Source organism: Thalassophryne amazonica, chromosome 4, assembly GCF_902500255.1.
Source record: "Thalassophryne amazonica chromosome 4, fThaAma1.1, whole genome shotgun sequence".
Taxonomy (NCBI): Eukaryota; Metazoa; Chordata; class Actinopteri; order Batrachoidiformes; family Batrachoididae; genus Thalassophryne; species Thalassophryne amazonica.
This window is the reverse complement of record NC_047106.1, coordinates 128,033,090-128,048,791: the sequence shown is the minus strand read 5'-3', so window position 1 is coordinate 128,048,791 and position 15,702 is coordinate 128,033,090. Positions and strand designations below refer to the sequence as shown.

Below are 15,702 nucleotides of genomic sequence, written 5' to 3'. Positions count from 1 at the left end.
TGCATGATTTGATTAATTAGTTCCCACATTTAATGTTTATGCGCTTTACAGAGCTGTGTGCACACTGTGTGCTAAACTGAGTGGCATTGAGTGAGACACATTATTGTGTGCTTGTGTAGATATAACAAATATAAAAATACATTTGGACACAAACATTGTTTGCTCAAACATGCATGGAGTAGTGTGTCCAGGCGCACTGAAACAATTATTTATATCACGCACACTAAAGGGCCATTCACATCACAGGCGCAGATGCATCACTCTAAAATTCATTTTCAATGAGAGGCTTCACGCAGATGCACCATTGTGCTTCACTGCAGCTAAAACCCGCGCTGTGCGATGTTCAGCTGTGTGCCCACACAGCTGCTTTACAGCAGTTAACCAAATCCAAAATTCAGCCAAATCCAGTATTCACCGTGGCACACTGCTACATATTTTCACATGACCAATAGAAAAAGGACACCCAGCCTAAAACATGGAAAACAACAAAGTGCAGAGATGTGTGTCAGAGGAATGGTGCTATATTCACATCATCATTGTTACATCTATAGCAAAAAAACAACATGAAATATCATGATATAATTTTAAGGACTTTATCGCCCATTCCTCTTGCCAAGCACCTCTTAGGGCCCCTTCACACATAACTCAAAAGACACAGAAACTGGAAGAAAATCCTTGAACCAAACACGAAATGGGGAACCATGAAACATTCCACCTGCTATCGTAAGGGATGCACGGTCGCGCAGGCGTGCACAACACACTGGTGATGGTTTCGTGCGCACTCATGCCTGTGCATGAACACAGTGAGCAGCTGGAATGTGTTGCACCACATCGCGCCTCTGCTGTGTAGAAAAAAAAACACACCATAAAAAACACAGCATTTTATTGAATCCCTCTTATGGAGCGAACAATACAAGTATGAACCGTCTGTTCCTCTGTAGATGACCCATGGTCACAGATGTACAGTCATGAAATGACATGAATGAAGCAGTGCGCTCTCATTATGTCTTATTATGTCCAGCCGGCTATATAAATAGCTAGATAGATGAGATATTGGTGTATAATTAGTGAAAATCACTGGGTTGATATAAAAAATAAATAAATAAATGGGGACCCAATACAGAAGCCTGCAGTTAAATAACCCTGCTTAAATAAAAAATTAAATGCCACTCGTGGGATTCAAACCTGCAATTTACAAAAGGTGTGATTAACAGATGGAAACTTTACCACTGCGCTACAATCACTTTCTTATAACAGGAGCATGAAATGCTTAAAATCAGCAAGGAGATAAACCTATGTTTTCAAAAAAGAGAAATTAGATGATCTATGGACATGCGTGTTGGGCTGGCCCACAGCCTGACAAGGTGTGCTGTGTGCGGCTGCTGCAGCCTGGTGCAAAGGCGAAAGCTGTTTTATGTATTTCCACGTGAGGACAGCAGGCAGAGACATGCGCCTCACAGAGGAAAGTTGTAAGTTCATGTCCGTCAAAACACGGTATGTGTTCTCCAGCTGGGACGTCCAGGAGCAGAGATCTCAACAGCAGCTGCTGTTGGCAGACACGTCCCCCTGTCCGTTTAACGCCAGACCTACGTGTCACTCTGTTTCTGTGTTATGTGGTCATTCATTTTAGTTATTTGTTATGTATTGCGTATGTAGGTATTGTCGTAATTATTTATATACCTGTCCTGGTGGTGGTCTCTGTGTTTTTAATGTGACACGTCGTGTGCACTGATCAGTCATTTCCAGCTGTCAGTGTACTGCAATCAGCTGACAATTGCCTCCCAGTGCTGTGTGCACTCAGATCTGGCTGTCCATACCCTCATGTGATCATATCTGTACAAAACAAGGAAGGAAGCCCTACCATTAGTTAATGCTTAGATCTTAAATATGATCAATCTATCTTTATTAGTTGGCTATGTACCACAGGCTTTTAAGGTGGCAGTAATTAAACCATTACTTAAAAAGCCATCACTTGACCCAGCTATCTTAGCTAATTATAGGCCAATCTCCAACCTTCCTTTTCTCTCAAAAATTCTTGAAAGGGTAGTTGTAAAACAGCTAACTGATCATCTGCAGAGGAATGGTCTATTTGAAGAGTTTCAGTCAGGTTTCAGAATTCATCATAGTACAGAAACAGCATTAGTGAAGGTTACAAATGATCTTTTTATGGCCTCAGACAGTGGACTCATCTCTGTGCTTGTTCTGTTAGACCTCAATGCAGCTTTTGATACTGTTGACCATAACATTTTATTACAAAGATTAGAGCATGCCATAGGTATTAAAGGCACTGCGCTGCAGTGGTTTGAATCATATTTATCTAATAGATTACAATTTGTTCATGTAAATGGGGAGTCTTCTTCACAGACTAAGGTTAATTATGGAGTTCCACAAGGTTCTGTGCTAGGACCAATTTTATTCACTTTATACACGCTTCCCTTAGGCAGTGTTATTAGAATGCATTGCTTAAATTTTCATTGTTACGCAGATGATACCCAGCTTTATCTATCCATGAAGCCAGAGGACACACACCAATTAGTTAAACTGCAGGAATGTCTTTCAGACATAAAGACATGGATGACCTCTAATTTCCTGCTTTTAAATTCAGATAAAACTGAAGTTATTGTACTTGGCCCCACAAATCTTAGAAACATGGTGTCTAACCAGATCCTTAATCTGGATGGCATTACCCTGACCTCCAGTAATACTGTGAGAAATCTTGGAGTCATTTTTGATCAGGATATGTCCGTCAATGCGCATATTAAGCAAATATGTAGGACTGCTTTTTTGCATTTGCGCAATATCTCTAAAATTAGAAAGGTCTTGTCTCAGAGTGATGCTGAAAAGCTAATTCATGCATTTATTTCTTCAAGGTTGGACTACTGCAATTCATTAATATCAGGTTGTCCTAAAAGTTCCCTGAAAAGCCTTCAGTTAATTCAAAATGCTGCAGCTAGAGTACTGACAGGGACTAGAAGGAGAGAGCATATTTCACCCATATTGGCCTCTCTTCATTGGCTCCCTGTTAATTCCAGAATAGAATTTAAAATTCTTCTTCTTACTTATAAGGTTTTGAATAATCAGGTCCCATCTTATCTAAGGGACCTCATAGTACCATATCACCCCAATAGAGCGCTTTGCTCTCAGACTGCAGGCTTACTTGTAGTTCCTAGGGTTTTTAAGAGTAGAATGGGAGGCAGAGCCTTCAGCTTTCAGGCTCCTCTCCTGTGGAACCAGCTCCCAATTCGGATTAGGGAGACAGACACCCTCTCTACTTTTAAGATTAAGCTTAAAACTTTCCTTTTTGAAAAAGCTTATAGTTAGGGCTGGATCAGGTGACCCTGAACCATCCCTTAGTTATGCTGCTATAGACTTAGACTGCTGGGGGTTTCCCATGATGCACCCAGTGTTTCTTTTTATTCACCTCTTTTTGCTCTGTATGCACCACTCTTCATTTAATCATTAGTGATTGATCTCTGCTGTCTTCCACAGCATGTCTTTTTCCTGATTCTCTCCCCTCAGCCCCAACCAGTCCCAGCAGAAGACTGCCCCTCCCTGAGCCTGGTTCTGCTGGAGGTTTCTTCCTGTTAAAAGGGAGTTTTTCCTTCCCACTGTAGCCAAGTGCTTGCTCATAGGGGGTTGTTTTGACCATTGGGGTATTTCTGTAATTATTGTATGGCTTTTGCCTTACAATACGAGTATAAAGCGCCTTGGGGCAACTGTTTGTTGTGATTTGGCGCTATATAAATAAAATTTATTTGATTTGATTTGATTTGAAAACACAGATACGCCACATGTGTTGCGGGGGGGAGGGAGCAAGAGGAGCGCGACACACGCGCACACGTGCGATACACATGCAGACCACATGTGCGTTGTGTTTTGCAACGCCACACTCGTGGGGCACTTAGACAAATTTCACATCCATCTTGAAAGCGATTGTTTACTCACTGTTTTCATGCAAACGGTGCAAATTGCCAAATTGTGCAAAGTGTCAAGCGAGCAGTGTTGGATGTTTGTGTGTGTCACCTGGAATTTGGAAGACACCTGCCGTGAGAGGGATTGAATGGGCTCTCACAGGGCACACTCTGTCTTTCGGCCGCTGGTGTGTGCGAATAATTGTAGTGACAGGTGTACAAGGCGTTGGAGGCAGCTCTGATTTTTGCACAAATGGCATGCAGTTCCTCCTTTGAATATATATGAATATCTCAACAAGTTCAACATGTTCACCACATGAATATACTTGTTTGATGGATAAGTCTTGGAGGTCATTGAAAGTCTGAATTGTAGTCTTGGTCCAGGACAACCACAAGTCCAACCCTCAGCTTCTCTAGAGCTGCCATCAGAGATTCCACATATCATAGCATTGTCCACAAAGTCAAGGCCAGTGAGTGTTTTGTCACCAACAAAGCCACACAAGTTTCTGGACTCCATGACCTTGATTCAGCACACAGTCCAGACATCCACAAAAGAGAAAAGAAGAAACCAAACCGCATCAGAAAGAAATGCCACAGTTCACTGGGAAGAAGTTGAAGACTCTGACTCTAGTCAGTGTAGGATACCAACAACTTATAAGGGAGCTCACAAATTCTCAGGGTGTCACACAAAGCAGCCCGGTCAACTAAATCTAACACTATGAAAAAATTAATATGGGCTGCAAAGAAGCCCTGTTCCTATGTTTTCAGTGAGTACTTGCAAAGCTAGTGTGGGTCACTTGTTGGACTGCCCTTCTTCTTTGTCTTTCGGCTGTTCCCGTTAGGGGTCGCCACAGCAGATCAATCGTTTCCATCTCACCCTGTCCTTTGTATCTTCCTCTGTCACACCATCCACCTGCATGTCCTCTCTCAGCACATCCATGAACCTCCTCTTTGGTCTCCCTCTTCTCCTCCTGCCTGGTGGATCCATCCTCAGCATCCTTCTCCCTATATACCCTGGGTCCCTCCGCTGCACATGTCCAAACCATCTCAATCTCGCCTCTCTGACTTTGTCTCCAAACTGTCCCACCTGAGCTGTCCCTCTGATATGTTCATTCCTAATCTTGTCCATTCTTGTCACTCCAAAAGAGAATCTCAACATCTTCAGCTCAGCCACCTCCAGCTCTGCCTCCTGTCTTTTTGTTACTGCCACCGTCTCTAAACCATACAACATAGCTGGTCTCACTACTGTTTTGTAAACTTTCCCCTTCACTCTTGCTGATGTTCTTCGGTCACAAATCACTCCTGCCACCTTTCTCCACCCACTCCACCCTGCCTGCACTCTCTTCTTCACCTCTCTACCACACTTTCCATTATTTTGAACAGTTGACCCCAAATATTTAAACTCATCTACTTTCACCACTTCTACTCTTTGTAACTGCACTATTCCACTGGGCTCCCTCTCATTCACACACATGTACTCAGTCTTGCTTCTACTGACTTTCATTCCCCTTCTCTCCAAAGCATATCGCCACTTCTCCAGACTCGACTCAACTTGCTCTCTACTCTCACTACAGATAACAATGTCATCTGCAAACATCATAGTCCATGGGGACTCCTGTCTGATCTCATCCGTCAACCTGTCCATCACCACTGCAAACAAGAAAGGACTCAGAGCTGATCCTTGGTGTAATCCCACCTCCACCTTTAATGAGTCTGTCATTCCGACTGCGCATCTCACCGCTGTCACACTATTCTTGTACATGTCCTGCACTACCCTAACATACTTCTCTGCCACTCCAGACTTCCTCATACAATACCACAACTCTTCTCTTGGCACCCTATCATAAGCTTTTTCTAAGTCCACAAACACACAATGTAACTCTTTCTGTCCTTCTCTGTACTTTTCCAACAGTATTCTCAGAGCAAACATTGCATCTGTAGTGCTCTTTCTCGGCATGAAACCATATTGCTGCTCACAGATCTTCACCTGTTTTCTAAGCCTAGCTTCTACTACTCTTTCCCATAACTTCATGCTGTGGCTGATCAGCTTTATGCCTCTGTAGTTACTGCAGCTCTGCACATCACCCTTGTTCTTGAAAATAGGAACCAGCACACTTCGTCTCGACTCCTCAGGCATCCTCTCACTTTCCAAGATTTTATTAAACAATCTGGTTAGAAACTCTACTGCCATCTCTCCTAGACATTTCCATGCCTCCCCTGGAATGTCATCTGGACCAACTGCCTTTCCACTCTTCATCCTCTTCATAGCAGCCCTCACTTCTTCCTTGCTAATCTCTTGTACTTCCTGATTTACTCTCACCACATCATCCAGTCTTTTCTCTCGCTCATTTTCTTTATTCAGCAGCTCTTCAAAATATTCCCTCCACCTTCTCAGCACACACTCCTCATTTGTCAGCACATTACCATGTGCATCTTTTACCACCCTAACCTGCTGCACATCCTTTCCAACTCTGTCCCTTTGTCTGGCCAATCGGTACAAGTCCTTTTCTCCTTCCTTACTGTTCAACTTCTTGTATAGCTCGCAATATGCCTTTTCCTTTGCTTTTGCCACTTCTCTTTTTGCCTTACGCTGCATCTCCTTGTACTCCTGTCTACTTTCTTCATCTCTCCGACTATCCCAAAACTTTTTTGCCAACCTCTTTCTCCTTATGCTTTCCTGGACCTCTTCATTCCACCACCAATTTCCTTGTCTTCCTTCCACTGTCCAGATGTCATACCCAGTACTGCCCTAGCTGTCTCCCTCACCACATCTGCAGTATTTTTCCAGTTGTCCAAAATTGCTTCCCCTCCAACCAGTGCTTCTCTCACCTGCTTGCTAAATTTCACACAACAGTCTTTCTCCTTCAGCTTCCACCATCTGATCCTTTGTTGAGCTCTCACTCTCTTCTTCTTCTTTACCTCTAAAGTCATCCTACAAACAACCATCCTATGCTGTCTAGTGACACTCTCTCCTGCTACCACCTTATAGTCTGTGATTTCTTTTAGCTTGCATCTCCTATAAAGAATGTAGTCCACCTGTGTGCACCTTCCTCCACTCTTATATGTTACCCTGTGCTCCTCCCTTTTCTTAAAGTAGGCATTCACCACAGCCATTTCCATCCTTTTTGCAAAATCAACTACCATCTGTCCTTCCCCATTCCTATCCTTGATACCATATCTACCCATTACTTCCTCATCACCTCTGTTCCCTTCACCAACATGCCCATTGAAGTCCGCTCCTATCACCACTTTTTCACGCTTGGGCACACTCTCCACCACCTCATCTAACACACTCCAGAAATCTTCTTTCTCCTTCATCTCACAACCTACCTGTGGGGCATATGTACTGATGATATTCATCATCACCCCTTCAATTTCCAACTTCACACTCATCACCCTGTCAGACACTCGCTTAACCTCCAACACACTTTTAACATACTCTTCCTTTAAAATGACCCCAACTGTTGTGAAAGTGTCGTGACACGGACCCACAACAGGGGGCGTTAATGAACAGACAATGGATAAGCCAAAAAGTAACAACTTAATGTTGTGAATCACACAACGAAGTACAGACAATAACAATATGGTGGAACGTCAATTATACACAAGGTGACGTGTGGGCAGGCTCGACGATAGAAGACGTCTGGCGAGAGAAGAGCCGGATCCCACACAGCTTCCACCACCAACGGAGCTGAAGAACACCGGAGCCGCCAAGCCCTGCGCCCCAGGTGGCCACTGTCTTCAGCAGTCAGACCCGGTACTGCTGGCAGAGAACAGAGCCAGTTCTGATGAGTGTGAGTTCGCACACTCAGTAATCCCACAGTCAGTGTTTAGTTAGGAGGGAGAACCTCCACCTCCGAATCACACACTCGTGCAGCTCCTGAGACAACCACTTATCTGGGTGGGGTGGGAGGCGAAGCCGTCGCAGTCCACACCAAACGCCAACTCAGCAGACAAGGAATCCGTCACAGGAAAACGGCTGCAAAAGAGATCAGACTAATGCTCGATTAAGATTCAGCAGAGAAGTTACCTGAATGGTAGCTGATTTCTCGGCGGGGAGGTGGAGTTGCAGTCCGGCCTTTATGGTGGTGGTGATGAGTAGTGGATGAGTGACAGCTGGTACGGATGATGGGTGACAGCTGTCACTCCCAGTCGCTCCGATGCCCTCTCGTGCTTGAAGCCCGCTCTTCAAGCAGGGCGCCATCTTGTGGTGGTGGGCCAGCAGTACCTCCTCTTCAGCGGCCCACACAACACCAACATCATTTCTCTTCCTGTCCTCACCATGGTACAACAACTTGTACCCACCGCCGATGCTCCTGCTCTTACTTCCCTTCCACTTGCACACACAATATGTCTACCTTTCTCCTCTCCATCATATCAGCCAGGTCTCTCCCTTTACCAGTCATACTACCAACATTCAAAGTCCCCACTCTCATTTCCACCCTTCTAGTTTTCTTCTTCTCCCACTGTTCGTGGCAACGTTTTTCTCCTCTTCTTCGATGTCTTCGCCCACTTCTTGGACTGCCCGACAAGAGTAAATAAACCGATAAGAGTAAATAAACTGGTAAAATAAACCAGGAAGTATTCACATTTAAGAAGCTGAAATCAGATAACTTGGATATTTGGGAAAAAAAGAAGAAAGGACTCAAAATGATTAATCAATTTTCAAAATAGTTGTCAGTTAATGGAATAGGTGGTTAATCATCTGTTATTTGATAAATCATTGGACCTCCAGTTGTGAGTTTCATTTCTTTTCTCTGTATTTCCTGCAGGGTACAGACACCACTATGCTGAACAAGCTGAATTTTCAACACAAGCTCAACACAAACTACATTCCTCCGAAGAACAATTACGAAACACAGTTTGGTATCCAGCACTTTGCCGGAGTGGTTTACTACGAAACAAGAGGTTAGACTCACACACACTCACAGCGCGTATTCAGAGATTTTGGGCCCTGTGTTCCCCCCAGTGCAAAGCAACACACATTGCAAGTGTCAGTGCTACTTTCTGTCCAGTGTGATTGTAGTTTTCATGCTTGGTGACAACTTCAACTAAATACTGAGTAGAATATCACTCACCTGTGCGTCAATATGTGTGTTGGTCTAAAAGTGAGGTGTGGTCAAGTGCAGAGCTGGTGGATTACTTTGTGTAGAAGCACTTGCGCTATAGACCAAAAAACATCTAATCTCAAACATCTATTTTTCTCTCTCTCTTTCTTGCTCAGACACAGCCTTTTGATGATGTCATTAGTAACCATACTGATGTTGATGGCATGTTGTCTTGCAGTTGATTGCATGTAGTAACACTCTTGGTCCACTTTGTTGCTGGTGACAATGTGTAGTCTACTATAAAAGCTGTACATATATTGCTGAAGGCGACAACGTATTCACAGCTACAATAAATGCCACAACATACTCAACAAAAATTATTTGAAAACAACCATGAACTGGAATGAAAAGTCAGGGAACAATATGAAAGTTCACTGTTTCACCTCAGGGAGCTTTGGTGGCCACTGCCTGCTGGTGCACTGTGACAGGTTAGTAGTGATCTATCTGTTCAAGAGAAAATGTCTCATTTGAGTCTCCGTACTTGATGCACTCTATCTTCAAGGCATTTACGGGTGCTACTCAGATGATTGGTTTTATGTTTGGCCTACAACATGCCCATGACTAGTTCAGTGACATAATCTAGCCACTTTACAACCAGCACCCTGTTTTGTGCAAAGGTTTGCGAACACATGAATTACAAATGTTGTGGGCACTCCCCAAATTAATCAGTGTTTTGCATTTGTAACTGTGCACCATAGACTGCAAAGACAGTGCATTAATACTCATACAAATTGAAGTCAGACACAATTCTTAAAAAAAAAAAATGAAGTGTTTAACTGCTAATATATATATATATATATATATATATATATATATATATATATATATATATATATTAGCAGTTAAACACTTCAGCTTTAACAAATGACAATATTAGTTTCAGAACTTAGGAGACACTCCAAGAAAGAAAAATGTCGCTTTGACACAAGTGTATTAAATATGAGAAAAAGAAGTGAAAGATTATAATGTTTCAGAATTTGTGTGTGTGTGTGTGTGTGTGTGTGTGTGTGTGTGTGTGTGTGTGTGTGTGTGTGTGTGTGTGTGTGTGTGTGTGTGTGTGTGTGTGTGTGTGTGTGTGTGTGCGCGCGCGCGTGTTCTTCAGGTTTTCTGGAGAAAAACAGAGATACTCTATATGGTGACATCATCCAGCTGGTTCATTCATCCAAGAACAAGTTCATCAAACAGATCTTCCAGGCGGATGTAGCTATGGTAACAGACACACACTCAAACACACACACACTTCAATACAGTGAATCCACAAAGTATTCACAGTGCTTCACTTTTTACACATTTTGTTATGTTGCAGCCTTATTCTACAATTGAGTACATTAATTTTTCCCTCAAAATTCTACTCACATCACATAATGACAACATGAAAAGTTTATTTTTGTTGTTATTTTTTGCAAATTTATTAAAAATAAAAACTATGAAATCACATGTACATACGTATTCACACCCTTTTCTCAATACTTTGTTGATGCACCTTTGGCAGCAACTACAGCCTCAAGTCTTCTTGAATATGATGCCACAAGCTTGGTGCACCTATCTTTGGCCAGTTTTGTCCATTCCTTTTGTAGCACCTCTCAAGATCCATCAGATTCGATGGGGACCGTCAATGCACAGCCATTATCAGATCTCTCCAGAGATGTTCAATCAGATTCAGGTCTGGGCTCTGGCTGGGCCACTCAAGGACATTCACAGAGTTGTCCTGAAGCCACTCTCTTGATATCTTGGCTGTGTGCTTAGGGTCATTGTCCTGCTGAAAGATGAACTGTCACCCCAGCCAGAGGTCAAGAGCGCTCTGGAGAAGGTTATCATCCAGGATGTCTCTGTACATTACTGAATTCATATTTCCCTCAATCCTGATTAATCTCCCAGTTCCTGCCACTGAAAAACATCCCCACAGCATGATGCTGCCACCATCATGCTTCACTATAGGGATGGTGCCTGGTTTCCTTTAAACATGATATCACGACTGGTAAACGGTTGTGGCAGGACGCAAATGCAGGACTCGAACTCAAGGCTCTGTATATAAAAGCAGTTTACTTGGGCGAAAAACGGGGTCTGGTACACAGGTAGGCAGTAGAGCATATCAATCTAGCGAGGAAACAGGGCAAAAACAGGATCTTAAATACACCCAAGTGATGAGGTGTAGATTGGGAGCAGGTGTGTGTGGAACGTACCAGAATGAGGGTGTGGCCAGGGAGAGGGAAACGCCCACCACCAAGAAACATGAGATACAAACAGGAGAGACAGGGACAGTAAAACCCAAGCAGGAAAAAAACCCCAACAAGAGACTAAGTCTACAAAGAAACAAATGTGGCAAAAGCATGAAAACAAAACCAGGCAGAACCTCACATCCTGACACATAATGCCTGGCATTCATGCGCTGTGAATACTTTCTGGATGCACCGTATGCATGCATATTTATGTGTTTTTTACATTGTTGTAGAAAGCATTGATACCACAGTTAAAAATATTAAGTGTGTCCATGTGTAAATAAAAGAAAACTAAATAAAGGTGCAAATGAAAATACTTAATTTAAGGGAATAAAATGCTATTCATATAATAAAAAAATAATCTGGGAATGTTAAGGAAAATTTCAACATACATAAATAATTAGATCATTGTTATTTTTTCAGATGCGCTTTTTATATGTGTATAAATTCATGTAATTATTTTTATACATTTAAAATGTATTTATTTTGTAATATTTTCACATATTGTTTCAATTATTTGCTTTTTATGGAATTCAGTTTATTTTTACATGCTTTTTTTTTTACTTCTGCAAAGGTGGTAACATTTCAGTCCCATACGTCTGTCTGTCTCATTGCATGGTTTTAACTGCAAAATACTTGCAGTTAAATGTTGTTCAGAGACCAACCTTTCATCAAGGAACAATTAATTAGATTTCAGTTAGATTTTATCTGTCCCATTGATGGACATGTTCTTTTTATGTGGGCTAAACAGCACCTCCATCTCAACTTAGTTAAGTGAGTGATTGGTGTTTAATTTGGGATTGTCAGCCACAGCTACATTCACAGTGAGAACATCACCTCAGTTAAAGACTGACAACTGGAGAAATAGAGGATTCATTCTCGATACCCACTTACCTTATTAATGAAGAAAGTCATTGTTTTTTTGTAAAACTGTCAGTCAGGTTCCTATTGTAATTTTGTTTTGTTTTTGTTTTTTGTTTTTTTTCTTTTGAGATTTGGCAAATTATACATTTTTAGATTTTTGAAATGTTTGATTGTCTGTTTTGTTTTGTTTTGTTTTTTACAATGGCAGCCTGATTTTCACATGTTGTGAATTAAGTGGAAAAGAAGCACAAACAACATTCTTGTGATCACTCCAAGATGTGTTCATCAAGGCCCCTTATACCTCCATCACACATAGCCAGAATCACGCAGAGTGGCGTCGGACTTAAGAATTGGCGCACATCCAAAAAGTATCTGATTTCAGTTCTACAACGTTCTGATAGCCATCTGTGGTAGTCCACACAGTTGGTCAAAATTGGCCGGCGGCCCAAGTGTGAAGCACATGTTCATAATTCTCCGCGTGCGGTCGAGATGGGACACCTCTCTGCCTGTGCTCCATGAGCAGTCTGAGGACCATCTAACTGCAATTTACATATTTTGATGGTGACAAAACAGCATCTGAAATGATTTGAGCGCATACGAGTGAACCTCGAGATGAATCTGACACAGCACAAAGCCTGCCGGTATCTGCATGTGCCACATATAATAATGTCCACCTCCACTGCCCCCCCCCCCCGAGCACAAAGGAACCGTTGATCGTTGATTGCACGCAGCCATCCATGTGCAGGTGATGTGAACACAGCGCAAATAAACCGAAACACCATGTCCACTGCGTGTCAATGTGTGGCACAGTGCACGGCGCTGCAGATCTGGACAGGCTATTATATCCATAATAGACCTTACAGTACAGATAATATTCCTCCCCATGGGTGACATAATAATAATAATAATACAATAACATGCTTTTGGAGGACGGTATGCAATGACAGATATTCACCCTCATCTAGCTCGGGTGAATATCTGTCATTTTGGGCGACTGGGCGTGAACGGAGGGACTCAGAAAATGCATACCGCACGACAACAGCATGTTATTTGCATTATTATACACAACACGTAACGCGTACATAAAAAGTTGGCTCACTTAACTTTTGTCGTGTCGCCTGGCGCGCGCTGCTCTCCAAATTCGGCAGTGCGCCCTCATCAAGCTGCCTGCTTTAGCTGCTGTTCATTGTCATACTATCCATGAGAAAATCATCCAGAATATCCATATTGGGACCAAAACACACTTCTAGCCTTTTTATCTTTTCCTCTGCGAACAGTTTTTTTTTCCCTCTGCAGACAGTTCTTGGGCTGTGCGCGCTATGACATCATTTGTTTACGCACAGCGAGCAGGTATAGCCAGGTAGCGTCGACGTAAATCTACGATACCGACCTAGCAATGCCTCGGTAAAGTGATAATAATAATACAATAACATGCTTTTGGAGGGCTGTATGCATTTTCAGAGGCCCGACGTTCATGCCCAGTCACCCAAAATGACAGATATTCACCAGAGTTAGACGAGGTGTGATGGGATTTGCAGCAGACAAGGGACGGAAATACCATAACATCCAAAGTGAACCTGAACTACACTACCCACAATACTCCCTGCGTCGACCAGCCAGTCACGTTTTGCACTTAATGATGACGCCATCAGCAAATGACAGCCAGTCTGCCATAAATAAACACACAACAGAAGGACTAAAATGTTTGATTTTAGGGTTTACAAATGTTTTTGACTGTTAAAATTTGCTCACTTCATCAGCAAAAAAATTTATCGGAAGATAATTGGTCCAATGAGGGTTTTAAAACTTATCTGAAAAGCTAATCCGCTAGCAAAAACATTAGCTTTGATAAATATCTGCTCTCAGATTAGCTGAACTGCGCCCACCAATGGTCATAATGGCACCAACTTAACCACTTGACCACCACCTTCCTGTGTTGATGCACAATTAATGTGTTAATGTGTCCACACCCAAAGGTTTTAACACGTTTCAAACACTGATAGTGTTATCTGTAATATTTTAACTTTTAATAAAGAGTACTCTTACTGCTGCAGTAACCTTGGTAAGTTCTCTTGGTAAGTTATGACTCAGAGGTTGTTATAAGTCATCAGTACTGCACATGGCACTAAGCCTTCCCACTGCTTTCTTTGTAACACTGAGTTGCTGCAGGGTTTTTTCTCCACCTCGAATCCAATAAAATAAAATGCAAAAAAAGACAATTTTTTACACCAACTTAGATCTCATGATACAGTTTTTAGGTGGTGACCCTAATAAATTATACTTTGTTTAAGACTCACAAATGGGCTCATAAAAACATTTGTAAAAAATCTATAAGATGAATAAAAACACACACTCTTCTTTAACCGCTTATTCAAGATTGAGTCGTGTGAGACTGGAGCCAGTCTGTTGCAGGGCCACATACAGACAAACACACACACACACACGGACAATTTAAACTTTCCAGTCCACCTAACTTGCATGTCTTTGAATGTGGGAGGAAGCTGGAGCATCTGGAGAGAACCCATGCAAACATGGGGCGAAAACGCAAACTCCACACAGAAAGGCCACAGGTGGGAAACGATCCCATAACCTTCTCACTGTGAGACAACAGTGCTAACCACTAATCCACCGTGCTGCCCTGAATAAATAAATAAGACAGATAAATATATATAAAAGCACAATAAAACAGACACAAAAAAAATTTGCATAAATACTGTTATATCAGTGTGGCCAGAGAACATATGCATCCTGAAAGCAGCTCTTCCTGGGGCTCGTCAAAGCCTCCGTGAGCCTGTTTCCAGACATTAGTGTGCATTCAGTGTGCAGGATGCATGTTAACCATGAACTCAAAATGTGACTCTTTTTAATGCTACCATATTTTTTGCTCTGTTATGATGTGTGGTTGGAGCTGGATCAAAGGGAACCTTGAGTCTCTTATGTACCGCTTTACTCCTTCTGTATCAGTTTTCTTTTCCTTGCATGTCTGGCTCAGTGTAACACTACTGTCATCTTTTGTTTCCCTCTCTCTCTCTCTCTCTCTGTGTGTGTGTGTGTGTGTGTGTGTGTGTGTGTGTGTGTGTGTGTGTGTGTGTGTGTGTGTGTGTGTGTGTGTGTGTGTGTGTGTGTGTGTGTGTGTGTGTGTGTGTGTGTGTGTGTGTGCGCGTGTGTGTTTATGTCTGTACTCATGCATTTGCATGTATGTGACACCTTTTACCAGTTTCTGTGTGGTTTTGGTCCTGGTAGCTTGAATCTACCTGCTAGCACTCTTCCTAAGGTAACAGCCAAAAACAGACATGAACCATCCCCACTCACTCACTCACTCACTCACTCACTCACTCACTCACTCACTCACTCACTCACTCACTCACTCATTCATTCATTCCACCAACTCTGCTCATCCTCATTCACAGTAAAATACCTGACTTTGATCCCATGGATTATGTTTTTCTTTGTTTCTCAAATAAAGTCCTGTCTTTAAACTCATCTGACTCTCTCATCATGCCGCCTCTGTTCTTCCATTTATTCACTTTTCCATTCATGTAACAGTTATATTAGAATCCATTTAAACTGTAGTTCACATGCAAAGAATGATTGTTTGTT

General features: G+C 42.3%; 1 protein-coding gene across 1 annotated transcript in view; it reads left to right on the top strand.

Moving 5' to 3' along the window:
• LOC117508715 (unconventional myosin-VIIa-like) overlaps positions 1 to 15,702 on the top strand; it is a 289,667-nt gene that overhangs the window by 137,603 nt on the left and 136,362 nt on the right. Inside the window, exons 15-16 of the mRNA XM_034168534.1 lie at positions 8,684 to 8,819; positions 10,122 to 10,228. Coding sequence (XP_034024425.1) covers positions 8,684 to 8,819; positions 10,122 to 10,228 — 243 coding nt within the window. The remainder of the gene's footprint in view (positions 1 to 8,683; positions 8,820 to 10,121; positions 10,229 to 15,702) is intronic.